This window comes from Halichoeres trimaculatus, unplaced genomic scaffold (genome assembly GCF_033239565.1).
Source record: "Halichoeres trimaculatus isolate MK-OKI-2021-1 unplaced genomic scaffold, fHalTri1.1 fHalTri1_scaffold_17, whole genome shotgun sequence".
In the NCBI taxonomy this organism is placed as follows: Eukaryota; Metazoa; Chordata; class Actinopteri; order Labriformes; family Labridae; genus Halichoeres; species Halichoeres trimaculatus.
The window spans coordinates 5130152-5153913 of NW_027437195.1; the positions used below are offsets into that span (position 1 = coordinate 5130152).

Sequence of the window (23762 nt, forward strand, 5' to 3'; positions counted from 1 at the left end):
GACTTTTTTCCAAGTGAGGGGGGCAAAAGTGCTCTTATGAAGGTAAAGGTTGCATGCCCCTGCCCTGGACTGTATAACTAATAGATACAGTCTGAAGCAAATTAGCTGGCACAGCCATATTGGAAGTGAGACAGGCTTTGAGTTTCCACACTAATAGCTATAAGACGCTTGGCAGTCACGTGGGCTGAGCTGTACCTCTGATTGGGCGAACTCGTGTTCTCAATATCTCTAAAATTTACCCCCTGTACCGTGTGTGCCGTTAGCGAGATCAGCTATTCAGACAGGAGACGTTTTTGCACCAGGCTGTAAAAATGTTTATGTCATATGGCTTTTTGGGGGGGCTTGGTGTGAAATATGAAACACAAGTGGTCACTTGAACTGCAGGTTTTAACACTTCCAGATTGTGTCATATTATCAGACTGGAGGTTTTGTCTTGGTTGGAACAAGTAGTAAGGACGTCTATAACCAGCTACACCAATTTTAAAACAATATCAAAGTTTCACACATTACAGTTCAAAAGATGTTCAATGAAGGGTACCAAAAACTTCAGGAGCTCGGGTCATGAATTGGACAGAGTGTTTTGGATCTCTTCTAAATATAAGCAAGAGACCATGTCCTTTAGCCAGACTTTAAAAGATGGAGGAGCACCTGCTTTCCACTCTCTCAGAATTGCTCTTTCTGCTGTAACCAGGCCAAATATTAAGGCTTGTTGCGGGGCAGATGGGAAGGTTAAAAAGTGGCAAAGCAGCCCAGAATAACAACGAGACAATCAGGAGATAACCCCAACCCTGGCAAATCATACTTCAACTGCAGTTGAGCATACAATGTTAAACGGCCGTTGATGTATAGGTCCTTGACAGCTGACAAGCTTTTATCAGAGCACTGGGCAAACACATTGTCCATTAGACCTGGCTCAAAGGAGGGATTATGACAGACAGGAGCATAAATCGATGTTCAGGGGACACCCAGCACACCCCTGATTTGATTAAGGATCTTAGGAGAGTTGTGGAGAATGAAATCACTTTTTAACTTTTTTTTAAGGTATTTTAATATTAGAAACTAAAACAGCAGACAGTGATGTGTCTGAGAGAGATATAGTCTTGTTAGATTTAATTGTTGGCCTGGTAGGAGAAGAAATGGCAACCTGCTCTGTTCTGCCTCCAAAAATCCACGCCTTGTCGTTAAATGCCCGGTAATAATGACAGAAATTGGTTAATTCTTGATGTTCAGTAATGACAGAAACGGTTATGTATGTTATTATAAAAAAAAAAAGTTAATTTGTGTTAACTTTGTTGCTCTTAGTCACTCTGATAAGGCTCTGAACAGCTCTGATGTCTCCTGCGGTTGTTTTTATAAACCCAGCGCCCTGAACAGAAAGCTTTTTGACCAAAGTTTGACAGATTTACACACATCAGGAAAAACTGAGGGTGCACAGAAAATCATTAAAAACTCATTTTTCACCAGAAGGCTCTTTATGAAGGAGACGTTACTTCTCACTTCCTGTCTGCATGTAAACATTTCTGCTCAGTGTTTTTCTCTCCATTATGATACCAGAGCTATAGACTCGGAGCGGAGCAGCCGCGTTTTGGCAGCTGCACAGCTTTCCCATACTCTGCTGACATCCATAAAAAGGACTCTACAGTGAACTGACATCTCTCTTCCTCCCTGCAGTCCAATGCCATGCTGAATAACATCTGCCTGGAACAGAGCGGCCCGATGCTGAACAAAACACAAGTGAAAGGCGGCGGGGGAGGAGGTGGCGGGGCTACATATGTGTTCAAGGTAAGGAGGTGCTGAGGAGAAGATGCTCTGAGGGACAGACGGACTCCGTTTTTAAACTTGGTCATATAGAAACTGCAGAAAGTTTACGATGACTTAAATGTTTATGGTGTTTTAGTAGAGAATATACGAGTCCATAAAACCAGTACAATAATTTACCAGTATATTATGGAGAACGTTTTGATGGCCTGCTGTCATTCATTACTTAAACGATCATTAAGAGCTGAAGCCAGTTAACAGACACCTCCGTGTTTAGTATCTACTGTCCTAACAGCAGAGATAGGCCATCCTGCAGGATAATCCACCCCTGTCTGTTTTTTAGAGAAAAACTCAAAGTTTTCTTTTTGCTTACACAGAGTAAGATCAGGGATTCATGTCATTTTTATATCTGTCTATCATTTATTACGCTACAACCAACAGCTGATGAGCATAAAGACAGTTTCCTCCAGCAAGCAGAGGCTGAACAGCTTCAGCTCAAATTTAACTTTGAAGGGACAATCTGATTAAAGTAACTGCTCCAGTCTGCCTGCATGTGGAAGGTAAGGTGTCCTTAGGGGTAGGTGATGGCTCCAACATCACAGGATAATTGTCCAAACTGGATTAGTGTCCAAAGGCAGTTTAAAGTCATTATTTAATACAAGAAGTCACATGGAAGTGTTTGTTCAGTTCACACCTTTGTGTGTCTCCTAAAGCAAAGAGACATGTTCAGGACTGACCTCACAGTGATCTCATGGTTTTGGCTGGAAGCAACACAAAAGAAAAGAAAAGAAAAGAAAAACATGAACAGGAAACACAGGGTGGAAGGTGGCATGAAAATACAGTCCTGTCATTGTTTGGCTTCATTAGGACATGAGGAAATCATTAGGACACTATTTTATTTTTACCTTCCTTCTTTGATTGCTGTCGTCAATCACAGATAATTGGGTGTCTCAGGTCTGAGATGCACTCAGTTTGTCAGTTCAGGGACATCTTTCTGTCTACTGGATACACATGGCAACAGCAGAGCTCACATATTGAAAACAAGGAGTCTTATCTTCCGTCTAGGTCAAAACCAGCCAGAAACAATGCGCTAACTAGTGTTGGTTAACAAGTAGGAGCTTGTTTTGCACATTGCTATGGACAACATCATAGTTTTTGCAGACATTATAAGAGTCTATAAGACCTCTAAAGGTTTCCAACAATTATAAGTTATATAAATAAATAAATAAAAAAAGAAATCAGAAAGGAATTCAAACAGAAGCTAAAGTTACACTAACTTACAGGGAAACTGCTGCCTGTAATTTACAGTGTCCTCATTGTAAAAAACAAATACAGTAAGTATAGCTGAATTTACAGTATATGGCTGTTTAAATGTATAAATACAGTATTTTTCTAGCATTTTCTGTCTTCGTCATTTTAAGTGCATTGCAGGCACTTACTGGTACCTAAATTTGCAGTAATTTCCTACTTGTTTTTTACAAATACTATACTGCTAATGTGTGCACGGTACCATCAGTTACATTCTGTCAGATTTTTACTGTGATACCACTATGTGTTGTTACTATGAAGGACGCTGAACTGTCCGTGCTGTGAAGCACAGAGCTTTTGCCACCTGCATGGCTTTCTGATCCACAGCAGGGTCTCATATCTAGTGCGTTCCTTCCTCACAAACAGTAAAAGTTACTGTTAGGTTAAATCCATAGAGGTATTATGGCACGAGACGAACATGTTCCCAGGAGAGGAGCGATGTGTTCTGTTTAGAAGTTCTTCTGTTTTGCAATCTGACATAAATCAAAAAAACGTTTCTTGTAAAATATGTAGAGCATACCACCACTAAAGGCATTACACCTGTTTGATTCAGTGCTGTGATCTTCCATGAGCAAAGGTGAAGTGGGGCAGAAATGACTGAGGAGGGATATTCTCTGTGTATGACAAGAAAAGTAAAAAAGTGCCTTCTCAGTCATTGTCTGCCCTTTCTGCCCAGCTTGTGCTCACAGAAGAAGACACCACACGTTCTTCTCTTGTGTCACTGATCACTCCTTTTTGTCCTCCATCACTTTTCAAAATCTTCAGCATACTTTAGCCTCTCCAAGCTGTTTAGCAAAGCTTCCCCTCACAAGCTATACCCAGGATGCCTTTGTGAATGCAACATAACACTTATAATAACCACAAGTGAGGAGGGAACATGGCGCAGTGGCAGACCCCTGATAGCAATTCTCAGCTGTAAACTAAATTACTGAAATTAGCAGTATTTGACTGTTGGGATCATAAACAAGGTTTGATATAACCAGAATGCATTGTTTATATACCTATTAAACCAATATACCTAAATTCAGTTCATTACTGTTGGGATCCTGCTATAAACAAACATCATAGTCTTGCAGTTTCCCTTTAAAACAAACACTAAATTCTGCTGCCTGGTGTGGGACCCCAAATCTCAGCCTTAACTTTCATTCTTGACCCATAAGAATCAACAACTGTGCAAGGATATTGTTAGAGAAAAGGTTTATTTTACTATTATGAAATATGAACAGGCAAACCTTAGAAGCCAGGATGCCGTGTTGAGATGAAAAGTTAGGACAGTTTTAGCGATCACTGATGAATAAAAGCCTCAAAAATTATCAGGACTTCTGCTCAGTGTGACATTTCTTCATGAGGCCTAAAATCCTTGGCAGCACCCCAGCTTGGAGAATGAGACTGAGGTGGATCCACTCCAGTCTCTTCATGTTGAGCTAAGCTATCCAGCTGTGAGCCCTATTAGCATAAAACCGAACGAACCTGAGGTTTGATTCATCTTTTCGTCCTTTGTGTGAAGCAGAGGAGTGACTTTTAACCACACGAGCAGAACCAGCTGCATGAATCTAACAGCACACTGTCTGATCCAGTTCAACAAAGGAGTGTACACCCCTCTCATCATCGCGGCTGGAGGAGGCGGCCGGGGTTACAGCAGCCAGTCAGAGACCCAGCTGGAGCAGATGGACTATGACTTCAGTCGAATAGGGCGCAATGGGAAGTCCCACGCCTCAGGTACGCTACTCAAAGCTTTGATATGTGCTTTTCAACCTTTGCATGTGTGTATGCAGCTGATTGTGTGAGTAACCAACACACTCTGCTCTTCTGTTTAACTACAGTTTTGTGAGTAGCTGTGAAACGGCTCGATGCAGGGAGCAGCCATTGTGTTGCATGCGTGAGAAATTAAGCAGTTGATAAAAAATGACTGAATAGATGAGAGTAGATGACTAATACCCAGGTTGCAGAGCTGGTGTGTACGTGGCTTATCATTCTCCACTTCATGATGAGGAATCTGTGTGTATTTTGTTCCCTCTTGCACGCACACAAACTAATAAGCTGAGTTTACAGATAGCCTGGAGTGGAAGTGTTTATTAGCATGTCTACCTGAACTTGTAAACACATTCATTTATCCTGGAGGTGTTTCCATCTTTCTTCATGCATAAGTTTCATAGCCTTCCCTCCTCTGAGTGCCAGGTTAAATTTGTGTTGTGAAAAACACAAAGCATGGCGTGGACCTGCTCATGATTATTCATACAGTGAGCTGTCCCTGATAATTTCTGGGCAGAACGACATGCTGCATTCTTCTAGCCTAATGGTACATCCACACTCGGCGCAGGTTCCATTATTCATGCGCTCTGAGCTGACGAACAGCCCAGAAAACACAAAATATTGATTTTTGCATCTTCACAAAGCTGGAGGTTTACTTTTGAGGAAACTCTGTGAATGAAAAATGAAATATGCAGCATGACTCGGGGTTGTTGCTAGTTTGATGGGATGTGTTTATTTTTGGGGGATTTGGTTTGTAGCTCTCAGGCTAAGGAGGAGAACTGTAGGGGTAATTTGAATTGGCTAGTTTTATGACATATGGTAGGGATTAGTGTTAATTTTATTAGCTGTAACCTTAATCTCATGTTACCAGGGCTCATTTAAAGGATTTTTAGGCATTATAGGCCCCAGCTTCAACGAGTGTGGCTTTCACTTGTAAGAGATTCATGTGAATGTGTGTGTTTGTGTGTGAGTGTGCACTCACAGACAACATTTCTGCAGTTTGGCATCTTTTTTTCTCCACCACTTTGATCCATTTAAGAACCCACTCTCCCCGGCTCACCCTGCCTCTCCCTCACCGATTCACCACACAGCCCAATACTCCACATCACATCAAAGGTGTGCTGTGTTTGTTGACAGGTGGAGGCGGAGGTTGGAATGACACCGCTCCTGTCAGTCAGGGTGGCAGACCTCTGGTGCTGGGGGGCCAGGGAGGGCAGGCCTGTCAAAAGTTCTGGCAGACTCACGGTGGCTTCGGAGGCGGCGGGGGCGGCTGCATGTCGGGGGGAGGTGGTGGAGGCTACAGAGGTTAGTCCTTGAAATTTCCCATTTTCTTTTTCCACAGGAAGCAGGAAGTTTATTAGATCAGTTTTATTGAGCTGCTGACCTGAAGATGTGTCCTGTAGCTGCATCGATATTTTCAAACACATTCTTTCTCCAGCACAGACAGCAATTTGTTCAGCAGCCTAATGCCTTCAAAATATGACAATGTACATTCTCTGTAGCATCAGTCTTTCTCCTGCAGGGCTCCACAGTCCAGGCAATATTACAGAGCATCCAGAAAGTTCTCACAGTGCTTCACTTTTACCACACTTTGTGTTACAGTCTCAGTCCAAAATGGAGGAAATTCATTTTCTATTCCCTCAAAACTTTACACACAACACCACATAATGACATGAAAAAGTTTGTTTGAAATATTTGCAAATTTATAAAAAAAAAAAAAAAAAAACTCAGACATCACATGTACATAAGTATTCACAGCCTGTAACACAAAGCTTAAAACTGAGCTCAGGTTCATCCTGTTTCCACCTATCCTCCATGAGAAGTTACTACAGCTTCATCAGAGTCCACCCATGGCAAATCCAGTTGACTAGACATGATTTGGAAAGGCACACACCTGTTTATATAAGGTCCACAGGTGACAGAGCATGTCAGAGCACAAACCAAGCATGAAGTCAAAGGAACTGTCTGTAGACCTCTGAGACTGGATTGTCTCCAGGTAAAAATCAGGGGAAGGGTCCAGAAACATTTCTGCTGCTTTGAAGGTCCTAATGAGTCCAGAGGACTCCATCATCTGTAAATGGAAGAAGTGAAAAACCACCAGGACTCTTCCTAGAGCTGGACCCCCACTAAACCGAGCCACTGAGGGACCAAGAACCTGATGGTCACTCTGTCAGAGCTCCAGTGGTCTTCTGTGGAGAGAAGAGAACCTTCCAGAAGAACAACCATCTCTGCAGCAATCGACCAATCAGACCTGTTTGGTAGAGTGAACAGATAGAAACCACTCCTCAGTAAAAGACTCATGGCAGCCCACCCGGAGTTTACCAAAAGGTCCCTGAAAGACTCTCAGGCCATGAGAAAGAAAATCCTCAGCTCTGATGAGACAAAAACTGAACTCTTTAGTGTGAACACCAGGCATCATGTTTGGAGGAAACCAGGCTCTGCTCATCACCTGGACCATACCATCTCTACAGTGAAGCATGGTGGTGTCAGCATCAGGCTGTGGGGATGTTTTTCAGCAGCAAGAACTGGGAGACCAGTCAGGATTGAGGGGAAGATAAATGCAGCAATGAACAGAGAAATCCTGGATGAAATCCTGGAAGAAATCCTGCTCCGGAGCACTTTGGACCTCGTCCTGGGGCGATGGTCCATCTTTCAGCAGGATAACGACCCCGAGACCACAGCCAGGATATCAAAGGAGGGGCTTCAGGACAACTCTGTGAAGGTCCTTGAGGGGCCCAGCCAGAGCCCAGACCTGAATCTGATCAAACATCTCTGGAGAGATCTGAATAGGTCTTTTCACTGATGCTCCCCATACAACCTGATGGAGTCTGAGAGGTGCTGCAAAGAGGAATGGACCAAACTGCCCAAAGAGGGGGGAGCCCAGCTGGTGGCGTCATATTCAAAAAGACTTGAGGCTGTAACTGCTGTAAAAGGTGCATCAACAAAGTATGAGGCAGAGGCTGTGGATACTTATAAGTAATTATGCACATGTGATATACAACAATTTGCCAACAATTTAAAAAGAAAAATGTTTTACATTGTCAATATTCAAAGGTTCAAGTTTCAAAGGTCTTTATTATAATTTGTAATTTTTCCATATGTAGATAGATAGATAGATAGATAGATAGATAGATAGATAGATAGATAGTTAGATAGATAGATAGATAGATAGATAGATAGATAGATAGATAGATAGATAGATAGATAGATAGATAGATAGATAGATAGATAGATAGATAGATAGATAGATAGATACATAGATAGATAGATAGATAGATAGATAGATAGATAGATAGATAGATAGATAGATAGATAGGTAGATTGATAGGTAGATAGATAGTGTCTTGACAGCCTAAGACATAAGATGTGAAATATTTTCATTGACAGTAGTAGAAGTGATTTTTAAGGTTCAACAGAGTTTGAAATAAGTATGTGTAAAGAAACAGCTGAGGTAGAGAGGTGTAGAGATTATAGTGTGCTAAGGGTTGAATATTGAAGAAAAAATGTATTTGTCACATTTTGGAAAGAGGCTGTAACTTAACAAAATGTTGAAAAAAGGAAGCGCTGTGAGCACTTTTGGATGAATGGTAACTATGCAACATCCAGTTAGAAAATCGCTGTATGCTGTTGGGTTGACCCACCAAAGGGTAGTTGGCTGGTCTAATGGTTTGCATGTCAAACTGTCTTTTAGAAAGGTGCTGAACCCTGAGTGGCTCTTCAGGCTTTCAGTGTTGTAGCCTGTGTTAAATAATGTGCTGCACATGGCTCAGTCATTAGTGTATGAAAGACAAACAATGAAAATGTAGTCCATTTACCGTTTGTTTACAAACTGTCACATTTTTTTCTGTAGGAGACGGTAATGTGCGCATGGTTAATTATTAATGAGAAACAGCTGCAGCAAAATGAAGTGTTGGCAGTGAAACAGCTCAGCTAGTTTCAGGAAAACGTTTATGATTAGCCTAAAAAAGACATTTGTATTACACACAGAAGCAACAACAAGCAGAGAGGGTGTGGCTCAGTAGTAAAGTTAACATCACATGCAAAAGTCACTCAACTGTCAAACATGTTAAACATGTATCTGTAACATGTGCTGGCCAGGTCTGAGTATTGGACTCAGATCACAGTCAACCACCAACAGAGTTTTTCCTACACTTTGTCTCCAGACGGAACATCAGATGTGATGATGACAAAAATATTCGTTATAGAAAGTATAACTTGGATTTCAAAAGTCCCTCAGACACAGTCAGGTCCTCTTGTTTCTGTGTTGATAGTGAATTTGGACTTGGATTGAGTTTGGTTCTCCGAGAATAAACAATTTGTAACCCAGAGTAAGGATGATTTTCTTTCTCTGCCCATGTCTAGGTGGCAACACCTCAAAAGATGATAACCCCAGACACGACGGGGATGACGGCACATCCTTCCTGGGCCCAGAAGGCAGCCTTTTCCTTCTTCCCCTGAAAGGTAATGTGACAGACTTCATGGATTTGTTCAGGAATACAGAGAGACTAGTCAGGAGTCAGCACCTGGGGCACAAACATTTGTATTCAGAAAGTGATCTGTTTGCCATCAGTTTTTACTACTACATTTTTTTTTACTTTATTTATTGTACATCAGGTTTGATTTCTACAGTACACCTTTAAACGGCTAAAACTGATGCAGACCTGTATAACCATTAAAGAACAGGTTTATAGGAAATTGAAAGTGAGAGTCTGAGGGTTTCTGATTTGTCATCTAAACACTCGATTGACTGAAACACCTCCAGACAGGAAGCTCAAAGTACTCAGTACATCCATCCAGTGGGCATTTATTGACTCATTTCTGCTCAATTCTTCTTGTAAATTCAATCTTGACAGGTACAAAACACAGCAGGCCTGACAGATTCAGCTCTGGAGATATGCTTGTTGACCATCAGTACATCATCTTAGATTCCCTTTTCACTCCGCTCCGTCGAGAAATAGAAAAGACGAAAATGGGAAAAGAAAGTGAATTGCTTTTTTCAAATGGTCCTCCATTGGGCTGTGGGGGAGTAGCACTGATATCTCTTTCCCATTGAGCTTAAATAGGGGTGATGTTGTCTGGGGAGGCAGTACCTCTTTCAAAAGCGCTGCTCCACAATTTGTCATCAAAGTTACTTCATTTCCTCCAGAGGAAGAAAAGGCTGCAAAGTGAATTTCTCCAATAAGACATAAACTTCAAACTGAACCCAACTTTTTTTATTGATTCACCTGCATATTATCTCCATGCCTCTCAAGCCCCAGCTGGTTAACAAGATAGGTCATTGTACTCCTCCAGGTTGTTTAACTAAAAAGAAACTGTAGCTAAATAGTGGGAATACACACTGAATGATGGTCATGAATGTATTTAAAAACAAAGAGCCACCCCATCATCACCCTTGGGTTTGTTGACCAAGATTTGAAGCCGTAAGATGCATCCTTGCTAACTAAGACTTGAATAAAGTGATCAAACCTTAATGTCAGCTGAATCTGTTTTAAATAAAGAAAGAAGAGCACATTTTCAGTTTTCACACAGCTGGTCTTTTCCTCACCACCTCAGGAGTTGCTAATAGGATTGAAGATTTACAGCATTTTGGCTAGATTAGTGATCATCAGATCTGCACACTACATGTACATGATCCACATCTATCTTAAATGTGTTGAAGGATTTATCACACAAAGCTTACAGTTTTTCTCAGTCACTTGGTGCATTTCTCACATCACTTTTACCATTTGCACAGCAGTTAGTGCATCTCTCAAAAAAATTGGTCCAAACTGCAAAACCCAGTAGATAAAATACAAAAGTGTGTCACTTGCTCAAAATGGATAGTTTATTCCTCCAAAGAAAGTCTTCATGTCAATAAAAGTGTCATCAAGATGAAAAGTCCTGACACCACTGTTTATGAACAAGATCAGATGATCTGTTATGTTTTCATGATGATGCTTTACTCTGTCATCGTTTTCAAATGCAAAAAAAAGTCAAGCCTTGGTGACACTACCTGAAAGTGCTCAAGACAGCACCATACACCATCTCCACAGCTGTTTGAAAACTACAATAAAGTTAAGACATGCACTGATGTGATGATTGATCAGCCAATCGATCTGTGCCGATTTTGTTAATTTTTGGGGATCAATGATCGGTCCATCCTTACAAATGAAACTGATCTTACAAACCTCCGGCAAGGTCTGACAGCTGCCCATTGTTGCTTTTTGTTCTGAGACTTAAAACTCAGGACACTTTATTGGTTGTTTAAGTTAAAACAAAAAGATTTCATTGTTTCACAGGTATTGTTCAATGATTTTCAATAAAATAAGATTGGAACATTGAAGGCACATGCTGTTAGTTATAAAAAATAAAAATCGGTATCGGCAGGTCAGGCTTTTTAAAGCTCAGTGATCAGTCAGAAAATTGTGATCAGTACACCACTAGTAAAGATACACATTCCTGTATTTAGGGGGTAAATGAGTACAAGACACTGAATACATATGTTTCACATTTTTATGTAGAGTTTTTCTCAGTTGCTTTGGGACATTTCTCATCCTCCCCATTTGAAAAACAGCAAATTCTAAAAACAGTTTGTACAAATAGCAAAACACCATGGAGTACCTGCAAAAGCCAGTCTCCTTCTCAAAATCATTAGTTCATCTCTTAATGTAAATTTCTATGTCAGTGTATCAGAATGACCAGTCCTGGTGTCAGTATGTATGGATAGGACAGTCAAAGTGCTGAGTCGTGTTGTCAGTATAACACTTTACTCTGGAGGGATGTTCTGATGTAAACTATGGTTAAAGTTTTGATGACAGTTATTGTAAATTATAACTTTCATCTTAGTATGTGTGGGAAATTGATTACAAGAGACTAGGGCTGTCATTTTAACGTGTTAATTAAATTAATCAATTACACCTCAAATTAACGCGTTATAAAAAATAACACAGATTAATCTGGATCCAAAACCCGCTGGGTGTTCAAAGACGCACTTATTTTCAAATGTCTGGCATTTACAAACCGTTTGCCCTACTTGGAAAAGTGGTGTTCTCATCAGATTTTCAAATTTCCGACGGTCCCTGAATGTAGCACACGTGACGTAAGCAACATGCTTTAGCCCAGGGGAAGCGAGAGTGGGTCACATCTCGTTTATTCACACGTCCTTTTTGAAAATCTGCTGAAAATCAACCGTTGGCTCTAGCTCAATTCTGTAAAAAACAGATAATTCTGCACTCTTTACTGCTTTAAACAAGCCCTGAATGTTCGATATTTGTCCTGTATTTAAATCTAAATAGTTCTTTGAAAATTTCCTTCCATCTTCCTTGTGTCTTGTTTCAGCTTGCGGCTACTCTGCACCAATGAGCAACAGTTTGTGTGTTCAGAGCATGTAAAACTGAAAATACTTCACTTTTCTTTGATCCAAGACTTGAAAAAAGTGTTTGTACATAGTTCCTCACAGTTTTTAGCCTTTAGCCCTGGTTCTCCTGACCTCATAGAAGTATAGAAGTTCATATTGCAGTGAAAATCGAGTCCACATCGAGTAAAAATGTGACAGAAACAAAAACCGTCCTAAAAATCAAATCAGCTTATCTTAGGTGCAGGAATGTGTAGATTTTGTAAAGATAGAACCATAACACTTTTTTTCATGTGTTCATTATGCCTCAGGGTACCTAAAAATGTGTTGTATATATTCCCACCTTATTTTTCAATTTTTTTTAAAATGTCTTTTAATGTCATTTTAATGTCCTTGAATTCAAATACTTTATTTTGGGACCTTAAGCAGATATGAGATTAAAATGCGATTAATTAGATTGATTAATTAATTAATTACAAATCATGTAATTAATTAACTCTGATCATAATGAAATGAGGGTTCATGGGATTCAGCTCTGAGTGACTGAGAAGTGACTTATCATTGGTTTCAACCAATGCTTCACACACTCTAATGCTTTTTTCAGGAAAAGGATGAAGAAATGTATAAAATTTGCTCGACAGATTTTGACAACTAGTTCAACATTTTTGTATTTAATGAGTCAAGCAATGAAATGAGGACTGATAATTTTACAGGGAATGACCATTCAGCATTCATAAGTATGGTTCATTATGAGTGACATGACATGAGCAGATGATAACTTTGAAAAGCAGCAGAGAATTATGTGAAAGCAGCTGATGCATGTCCAAAAGCATTTGCAATTTGTTGGAAGGAATGAGGAACTGCTGATATGATGTGCACAAATGACTGAATGTTGTGGAGGTTGCACTAACAGTTATGAGGAGTTAAATTCTGATGTGAGAAATGCACCAAAGCCACTGAGAAAATCTGTAAAACCTCCTTACTACCAGTAGTTGAATATTCTGATTGGTGAGCATGAAAGGGAGAAAAAGTGAAATGATTTGCATCCAGTGAATTAAATCTGGACCTGAATCTTAAACGTTAAATATAGGAGGGGAAATTGTGCTGTTTTATGTGTAATTTGATCATATGAAAGATTGGCTCATGTGTCGAGGTCAGGTTTAAGGGCATGTGTGGTTTAAAGCTGTAATCACAAACGGCTGCACATGTAATTTCCTCCTCAGTTTGAACTGCACAGGCAGCTTCTGGAGCTCAAATAAAAACCAGCAGGTGAAGCCGGACAGCTCTGCTGGGCGCATTGAAAACCTCAAAAAGGATCAAAAATCATATTATTAATGTTGACAGAGGCAACTGGTTTGCAATACAGAGGCTAATGCTCTGAAACAGGCGGCCTCAGAAGCTGTGAGCAGCAGAATAAAACGGCTGCAGCGTGATGTGGTTATTTTGTTGTTCAGCGGGAGCTGTGGGTGCCAAAGACAACATGCATGTTGTCAGAGAGTGACAATAGAGCTTTCCTGATGCACCTGGCTGAGAGAGGAAATACAATTCTCACTAGCGGGGCATGATGTCTGTCAGTATCTAAACCTTACATCTGTAAGCCATGAGAGTCAAATGCTGATCTACAACCTGAAGAATGTACACAAATCTCATTTATCATCACCAATTCTACTTACCTCAAAGGCCTTTCCTTTTTGCCTAACTCAGTCTATAAAGTTAAGAGTACTGACACATCACATGTTGATGAAAGAAAATAAAAAGCTTTAACTTTTAGAAACTTTACTCCATCATAAATAAATAAATGACGTTTTTCTTCTAAATCTTTGATAACAGAGGCTGTGTTTTACTCAATCTGAAATTTTTAGGGTGCAGAAGTGTTGGTTCATAAATGTGTCCTAGATCTACAACACAGAAGATCTAAGCTCCTCATGAATATGCAGTAAACATGTGCTCTTAAGACGTCTGTATTCCCCCTTTAAAAGCCTTTCAGTGTCTCTGGATGAGATTTATGTATTTTTACATACAAAGCTGTTGGAAGCATGTAGAGAGAAAATAGATGGCGCAGATGAGTGCATTAGCTTTGCTTACTAAACAGCACAAGCTTTCACTGACGCCCCAATGACTTATTCATGTTAGACTGATTTGTTGATGCTTCCTGTGTTTTACTATAAGGATAATTGGTTCCCTGAAATTTAAATTAAGTAATGGAAGTTGTAAAATCTTCTTAAAACAATTTATGAGACGATGAGCTGTTGGTGAAGGGCGGGGAGTCAGCTGGGTTTTATTCCGGTCAAGACCGCAGCAGATTGTTCAGCTGATTAACAAACCATCAGCAGGAAGCAGTTCATTTATCTGGAGTGAGGGGAAAGTTTGCAGAGTTCAGAGTCTGAAGACTTTGGGCTCTCTGTACAACATGATGACCTGCTGTACCTTCAGTTTTCTTCTCTACATGGCTAAGGTCTGGTAGTTCTCCTCATGAAACAAACAGAAACAAACTCAAACGAAGACTGTGTGTACAGTAGGAGTTTGAAACAAGCCTGTGGAGGAATCTGATGCTATGTGCTTTGTAGCGTAACAGGCCAAAATGTGTCCCCATCTTAAACCCTGGGGTTCTGGGGTTACAATGGCCTGGGCAGTGTGTAAAGTAGGACTCTACCCCAGACTCTACCCCTCCAGGGCAAGGAGTTCAAGTGAAAGCAGAATCGCTCTTCCTCAGACTTTAGTCTGGGTCTGAGGAGGAGCGATTGTGCTCGAAACGTCACTTCTTATAAACTATTGTCTTGGGAGCTATTTTTTGGTGTGCGGATCTCTTTACTCTTTTTTCAAAAACTAAATCTGGGAAATTTTAAAAAAAAATTGTATTTCAAATGATAACTTAATACAGAAAACCTGATATGGAGACCATCATGGTGGTTGCAACATAGCATGAGGTGAAGTGGATGGATTAAGGATGAGTAAATGCAAATAGCCAGAGGTATAACAGGTTCAAATGGCATTGAGTGATGAGTAAAGAGGCAGTGAGGAGTGCATTATGGATGTTTTGAATTGATGAGCAGCTCAGCTTTGGGCACAAAGTCAACCTCTGTAAGAATCATTTTTCTAATTATGAAACCATCAAACTGCAAAACCCTATGAAACCAACCACCAAATCTTAAATCTCAACAATTTAAGTCATTAAAACTTTATAATGTAAAAATCAGCATTACATCAACTAATATTTACTCAAATAAATCAACTGCCTAGAGGTCTAGAGGACTCTACTAGCTCCTGGTCCTGGTCCTCAGTCCTGGTCTGCCTCATTTTAGTAACAGGACTGAAAGTATCAGGAATTAGTTTTTAACACAGAATTATGAAATACATAAAATGTAGCCAGACGACATGTATGCTAATAGAATGTTAGCATTACATTGGCACGTTACAGTAAGAAAAAAGAAGTATTTTGAAAATAATTGAGGTAAAAGGATTGAGCTGAGATTTGAACCTCCTCAGTCAGAGTGAAGTATTGTTAAATACAGAGGTTTGCACTGTCTTTTTAAAGGGCAGGGGCCTGTGCACAGGATGACAGTGACTGAATTTATTTTTAACAAATGACCAAACTATTTTTTAAATTCGGAGTAACACAACCATGTAAAACATATTACATTCCTGGCAGATTTAAATGATTATATTTCATGGTAAAGTCTAATTTAAGGAAGCAGAGACAGGCAGATGATTCTATTTTTGCAGTGTTCAAGGTAGTTAAAGTAAATAATCTTTTAAACTACTTTTATTAAATCTGCGATCAAATCAATGTAAAGGATACTTGGTTTAATGCAAATGTATTTCACAGTTAACTTTATCATGCATTCATACATTTTAACATCTGGGGGGGGCTGCACGGTGGTGCAACAGTTATTGCTGCAGCCTCACAGCAAGAAGGTCACTGGTTCGATTCCCAGCTTGGCCGGTGGGCCTTGCTGTGTGGAGTTTGCATGTTCTCCCCGTGCATGCGTGCATCAGGTTAATTGTTCACTCTAAATTGTGCGTAGGTGTGAGTGTGTGACTCAATGGTTGTCTGTCTGTCTGTGACAGCCCTGTGATTGGCTGGCAACCAGTCCAGGGTGTACCCCGCCTCCCTGTGATTACATCACAGAGGTTTTTTTGTTTGTTTTCTTATCTTCCTGATTTTTTTTTTTTTTAACACTGCTCATATTGATATCCTCTGTGTGTTTTTGGTGTGTTTGTGTGTGTGTGTCTAAAGCGATGGAGGGGGACGGTGAGGTCATCATCGGTCCGGAGGAGAACTGCAGCCACTGTGAGACCGGAGAGTGCCACGAGTTCAGGGAAAAGGTCATCTGCTACTGTGATGAGGACTTCATCCTGGCTCCAGACGGGGTGTCCTGCATCAATGAAACAGGTCTCACACATACACTCGCACACACACCTTATTACACTTTGTAATGAGGAACCATCTCTTCCACTCTCTGTTCCAGACAAATATATATAAGATGAATTTAATCATATAAATGAGTTAAAGTGAGTGTAATTGTACCTGTAATAGTCTGTGAGCGTGCATAGATAATGAGTTAATCTACCAAAGTAATTAAGCCTGGGAGGCTCTGTACTTTATTGAATCTTTATCTGAGGAAATGTTTTTAATGGTGCCTTAATCATTCAGAATAATTACCCATCCACAGGATTAGCTAACCTGTTAATACCTTTAGCTGTGCATCCTGCTGCTCTGTGATTTGTAATTTATCTCTGAGCCGTGGTCTGATAAGGGCTTCTTATCTTATCATGTCAAAGATGGAGCATAAAGGTTCATGCTGTGACATTTCCCTGTAGATTATGAGAACATGTCATAATGAGGTTCATGCTCCTGACTTCGTCCATGAAATCCTGTCAGACGTGCTGTAAAACGCGTCTTAACCTGAGGGCTCAGTCCTCCTCTCTTCTTCAGGGTTAAACTGTGACAGCAGGCAGCAGACAAACCCCCGTGGATGTCAAATTGCCTCTTCCATTATGATTTGTAATCTCAGACGAACAATGAGTTTGTAAATGTAGATCTAAAATGAATTCTTTCTGCTCAGTGTCACGTTATAATTTGAAGCCACATAACAAGGCTATTACCATCTCAATGTTATCTTAATGACCCTGAGTGTCTCCTTGCCCAATGATTTGCAAATCTGTTCCCAGTAATGACAAGGGCTGGATAATTCTATGATGCCAGGTTAGAAAGGTCAGCATCTCAGTACGCTCTCTCTGGGTGTGCAGATTCGTTCCCCAGCTCAGACAAGAGAAATGAGGTCTTCCCTCGCAGCAGAGAGGAATTGACATGCAGAGTCCATCGCTGCTCCTAAGCTCTGTTGTGTCATCGCTTTCACATCATTAATTAAGTTGGGGATCAGAGCGGCGAAGTGAATGTTAATACTCCTCTGGGGGAGATAAGGACTGTGAAACGCTGTTGTTTCCCTTGTCTCGCAGAGGTGTCTCTGATGCCTCCCCAGCCGTCTCTCTCCCACCTGGCTCTGGGTCTGTCTGTGGGCACCTCGGCCCTCATCGCTGCGCTGCTGCTGGCCGTGTCTGGAGTCATGATAAGTAAGTATTGACACGTCAGTCTGAGTGGATGGAGACATATAAATACTGACCGCCAGCTTTTAACTTCTTTTGTATTTTCTTAATGGATATTATGAGGAGATAAAATCATAAATGTCTCTGAACACATAAGCTAACATTTGTTACATTCAAGCCTGTGAGGTAAGTAACAGGGATTTAAAATGTTAACATGTAAGACATAAAAACAAATGTTTTAACTCATCTCTTTTAAACTTGATACAACAGAAAATCTAAGACCCTGAAGTATTTTTATCATCATACGGCTCCTGTGAGGAAAAACTGGTTTTGCATTAGACTAAAATGAAAAGTGGGGAAACTTCATGACTAAAAAGAAGCAAACAAGACCATGAGAAAAAAAAAGATGAGCACTTCTCTATTTTGACATTTTTAAAGTCTGTATCGGTACAGGCTGCAACCAATGATACTAAATTACTAATTATTTTAGTAATTAATTACTTTGACAATTATTTGTATGATAAATCAGTAAATCAAGAAAAAGCACAACAAGAGAACATCTTTAAAGAAAATAAAAAATAAAATAAAAAAAAACACTGTAATAACTGTTCAGAAACAACAGTTAATGGTTCAAATGTCCTGGAGTCCTTGGAAAAAAAAATCAAAATTAAAAACAATTTTAAATCCCTAACTTAAAAAGTGTTTTTAAAAATGTGGGCAATAAAAGTATTCTGATATGACATCAGACTCAGAGCTCAGGAGGTCAAAAAGGTAATTAAATAAAAATGTGTCCTCAGTCTTTTCACTTGTAGGTAAATCAGGACCAAGCAGCACCTTCAGCTTAAAAGTGAGACGATACTGAAGTGCTAAAATCTGCTGTTTCTCCAGTGTCCACTTGAGGCTGGCTCTGAAAGTACATGAAGTCACATACACACCAAGCCAAAAAAAGCAGAAATGAACCTATTTACAGCCTGGTTCAAAAAACGTCTCCTGTCTGAATCATTTATTTCACCATCAGCACACACTGTAAAGGGGCTTAATGCTTTTCTAACTCTGCAGTTTAGAGGATATTATGATCGCAAGCTCACCCAATCAGAGGCACAACTCAGGTCATGTGATTGACAAGCGCCCTACAGCTGTACTGGAAGCCCCTGCCACTTCTAATATGGCTGATTTGCTTCAGAAATCAATTTCAGAAACAGACTGTGGTGACGTCGAGGAGACTGCGTCCATTAATCATACAGTCTATGATAAGGACACCCCTGCCCTACCACAGTCTGTAGCAGCTAATGCTAATGCTAACATTACTTTAATTAACTTCTCTGGGTTGTCAAGCAGGATGATGAGTCAAAGCAAAGACAAGACAAGTTTGAGGAGACATATCATTGATTTCACAGCAAGTAATAGTAGCAGACGTGGGATTTTTTTAGCAACTGACCTCACTGTTTAGCTCCCTGCCTCCTCATCAATGAATCAAACGTGTTAACGTTTCAAGTGCTGTCATTGTAGACGTACTGCCATGTCATATCTGGTTATTCTTTTAATTTTGGAATTAGCACGCTGCTGACTTTTACTTGGTATGAAAAATCCCCAAACTTAGGAAATCCACCATTTTTCATGTGTTTGTGTTTACTCATCTACCAGCTCTGCTTCTCCTACATCACAGTCATCTGTTTATATGAGAAAGAAAGTTATGCAATCTACACCACATGATCTACACTCCAGTCAAGTAGGAGGCAGTAATGCACCTTCAGGTAGATGCTAACTGCCCAATAATCCAACAAAAGAAAGAAGACAAATAAACTGAAGAAAAAAATGGTTCAATAATCGTGGGATTGTCAAAAATGTCATCTGCACTTTTTATTATTTGTCATTGCAGCCCCAAATTATTATCAGGGAATAGTTATCAGACAGGAATATTTTCACTTTTTCCTGGCAAACACTGATTTCAATGCTACATCTTACTATTAAAAAGCAGGGTGAGTTTTATTCAGCTGAAAAATGCATTTTGCCACACAAACAAGGTCAGCAGTTTGTTCACAGAGAGCACTAAAAAGTCAACATCAAATAATTTATCACAGGACATGAAGAATTTTTTAAAGCAACTGAAAGAATTGTCAAGCTCCAGTGTTTTCCTTTTTTTTCTTTTTTTTTTCTTTTTTTATAGACAGATTTGAATGTTTCCTTATCCAGGAATAAACACTGTTACAGTAAAACATGTCAGAAAAGTGTGTTTTTCTGACTAAGTCAATGTTGAGACTTTAGTCAATGACTGTCTTTATGAAGTCTATGGGTTATAATTGTGCCATTAGAAACTGAATCGAATTAAATTATTTAATTTGAAAAAGCATGATGTGTAATGACATTTAATGTTTTGAAATTGAATTAATTTTTTTAATTGAGTTCTTTTATTTGAATTTTAGATTGTATTTTACCTATGAAAAATCAAGTCTTTTTATACTTTCAATTCAAAAACAGAAAAATTCAACTCTTGGTACGAAATTGAAATTAAATTGTAAAACTGAATCTGTCTTTTGTGAATTGAAATTGTATTCTGTGTTTTTGAATTTGAAGTATAAAAAAAGTTAAATTTTCATCGGTAAAATACACTTTCAAATTCAATTAAAAAATAAATTAAATTTCAAATCATTAAATATCATTACACATCATGCATTTTCAAATTCAATTTAATATTGTAATTCAAATTCAGTTTCTGATGGCACAAATATAACCTTACAGAAGTTAGACAAGAACAGGAAAAGCTGTGTTTTCAGAAACCACAGTTTATCTTTCCGACTAAAACGATGTTGGTAATGTTAAAGAGGCGTTCATTCATCTTTTAACACAGATGGTCAGTGTGACCTGTGGCTGTAGAGTGAATAATCCCCAGGGCATATGGTCAGTGGGTCATGGGATTAATGATAAACTCTAGTCATGTCAGATTTATGGGACTACAGCCTTTCACTTAAATTCTAACAACTCGTGTGCTGGTGAAATACTGCTCATTGGAGCAGCCTGCTGAGGACACACATGCAACATTTACACAATGGACCTCATGAATACATAAAGACGAAGACGGAGACGGAAGACGGAGCAGTAGGAAAGTTGGGTAGATACTGGCCACAAAGAGTCGGACTGAGCAGCTGAAATTTTGATGAAGTTGGGGGATTTTCTATATTCTGCTCGCACAGTTGGAACATATTCAAACTCTTACACACACACACACACACACACACACACACAAAGATGTGTAGTACCAGGCCTGGTCCCTCTCAAACGGCCCTCAGCAGCTTGTTGTCAGACGGGGAAGTGATCCTCACGGCCAGCGCAGACATCCGTCTGCCCGCCTGCTCTCAGGCTCTTACAGCCAGACATATGCACTTATTGAGCCATCATCTTCTCCACACACACACACCCACGCTCACTGCCACATTCACAGACCAACGCACACATCCAGACTCCCACATATACCCACACACACACACACACACACACTGGCAGTCCAGGCGGGGGCTGAGGAGGTGCAGGACTGCAGCTGTGATGAATGAAATGCGTTAATGATGGATGGCTGCTTAGCCTGCGGCTGACAGCCCTCGTACATTAGACAGCACTTGGTAAATAAATAACTCCTGAACACACACATAAGCATACACACATCAGCATACACACAACAAACAGTCCTCCCTGAGACTAATGTGTTCCCAGCTCTGGTCCAGGCTTCAAGCTCTGTACAGAGTGTGTGTGAGTGTGATGTGTACAGTGAGCTGTTGTTCATAAAGTCTTTGCAATAAGAGGGAGGGGGCGTAACTTTACTGGGTTATTGTCATCTGAAGCTGTTTCTCCTGCGTGCTCCACGTGTGATGTGTCTTCCATACGTTTCCACAGAGTTTTAATACAGTGTGGGTTTCAAACATTGTGCATCTGCATATTTTATATAGACTAATCCGGCATTAGATAGAGGAGAATCAATATTTCACAGGCACAAAGGAATCTGCTTTTATATTATGCGCTATTGAACAAACAAAAGGTCTTTAGAGAAATAATAACTGTAAAGCTCTCCACTTTGTGTGCTTTGGCTGCCAGCTATAATTTTCTACAAGAAGATGGGATCAAGGTTTTGTTTATTTCTCTAAATTGTGTGTGTTTCAGCGGCGTAATGAAATTCCTCTCTCTTTCCATCTCACCAGTGTACAGGCGAAAACACACGGAGCTGCAGTCCATCCAGCTGGAGCTGCAGAGTCCGGACTGTAAGCTCAGCAAGCTGCGAGCCTCCACCATCATGACCGACTACAACCCCAACTACTGCTTCGCTGGAAAGACGGCGTCAGTCAACGACCTGAAGGAAGTGCCACGCCGCAACATCTCCCTCACCAGGTACAAGACGCAAGAGGAAAAAAAAAAAGCTCCAAAAGCAATATTCTTACTAGCTGTGCTGCTGGGGCGTTAAATAAGACATCCACAAACACATCCAGCAGGAGCTGAGCACATATTTCTACATCTGTGGTGAAACTACTGAGTCAAGAATAACAGGAGCTCTATAAATTTGACAAATGGTGCGGTTCACCATAATTGTAATGAAAACCCATTTATACAAACCATTTGAATGAGGTAGACTCATGAATACAGCACGGTGGGAGAAGCAGCGGTTTAAATAAAACCCAAAATATTAAAGAGTGAAGTCTCACAGCGTAGGAGTCTGCTGCAGCCATCTCAGCAGCTGAGAAATGATTTTTTGCAGGGCTCCTTTGAATTTTTAATGCATCTTTCATGTGTTTATCGTCCCCCAGTTTATCATTCTGCTTCTTAATCTTTGTGAGAAATATTTCTTGTGGACCAATGAATATTTCCTCGGATCTAGATTTCAGCAAGTTATAAATCAAGTGAAAGACCTGCCAAGAGGAAAATCCAAAACATGGTTTGGTGTTAAAGTTCACGCTGGCATCTACTGCTGGACCTAACACAAACAGACCTTATAACAACATCAAACTTTATTGCCCAGCATCTTTCATGTATGGATTACAGCTCAGAGCGTTATCGGCATTGTTGGACTTTGTGAAGTGAAAAGCTACTGAAGTACTCGTTTATGATATTGACTTTCCTAAGGCTCTCATTTCTTTATTTAGCTCTTTCCTCCTCCACGGGAGACTATTCCAGGGACTCAGGTAGGGGGTAATGTAGGAGGAACAGGTGGTTATGCTAATTAGAATCCTAAAGTCCAGAGGGCCTGACGTAGGCTGAGGTCTTTTCTCACTCTGATGGGATTCTTAATTTACACAACCACCTGTTCACTATACATCACCCAGCTTCTTACCTGGATACGGGCTGCAGATGTGATTTTGAAACAAAACAAACATTGATGTAAAGATTGTTTTATTAATTTCAAAATGATGATTTGTATACTGGTTCTCCCTGGTGTTTTATAACTTGGAAACAAATACTGCCATTTACGGGATTTAACCAATCAGAATCAAGTATTTTAGAAACATATATTTACACATAGAAGGTGTGTAACTTCCATTGTCCTGAGTCTATTATCTTCACCATAGCTCTATCATCTCTCTGATATGCCTGCCTGTGTAAAAAATATCTGCCTTCAGTCTGAGCTTAAGATGTGACTCTGAATCATGAATGTGTTTGTTTGTTTCCAGGGGTCTGGGTCACGGTGCTTTTGGAGAGGTCTATGAGGGGCTGGCAGTGGGTATACCAGGGGAACCCAGCCCACTGCAAGTGGCAGTCAAGGTGAGGTCCCACCTGTGTTCCCACTATTTCTGAGGATAGATGAAGAGATGTAGAGATAGAGATGTTCAGTTGTTTGAATGATGAGATCCTGTTAGCTGTTGTGAATTGTTCTTCTATGCAAATTGTTTGTGCTGCCTATGGTGTGAAAAAAGGTGCAGTTAATCAAGTATCCCCTTGAGGCTGGCTGTAGAAAGACTGTAAACTGTGTACACACCAAGTCAAAATAACAGACTTCCAAGGCATTAAAAAACATGTTTACAGCCTGGTTCAAAAAAAAGACTGGGGTCTGAAACGCTGATTTCACTATTGGCGCACACTGTACAGA

At 40.1% G+C, this 23762-nt stretch overlaps 1 protein-coding gene across 3 annotated transcripts in view; it reads left to right on the forward strand.

The window, feature by feature from the left end:
• Window positions 1-23762, forward strand: part of alk (ALK receptor tyrosine kinase) — a 644227-nt gene that overhangs the window by 597078 nt on the left and 23387 nt on the right. For all 3 annotated transcript variants that reach the window (XM_074691249.1, XM_074691250.1, XM_074691251.1), the window contains exons 14-21: window positions 1672-1782; window positions 4644-4785; window positions 5956-6123; window positions 9181-9279; window positions 16389-16544; window positions 17612-17725; window positions 21886-22072; window positions 23347-23437. In XM_074691249.1, coding sequence (XP_074547350.1) covers window positions 1672-1782; window positions 4644-4785; window positions 5956-6123; window positions 9181-9279; window positions 16389-16544; window positions 17612-17725; window positions 21886-22072; window positions 23347-23437 — 1068 coding nt within the window. The remainder of the gene's footprint in view (window positions 1-1671; window positions 1783-4643; window positions 4786-5955; window positions 6124-9180; window positions 9280-16388; window positions 16545-17611; window positions 17726-21885; window positions 22073-23346; window positions 23438-23762) is intronic.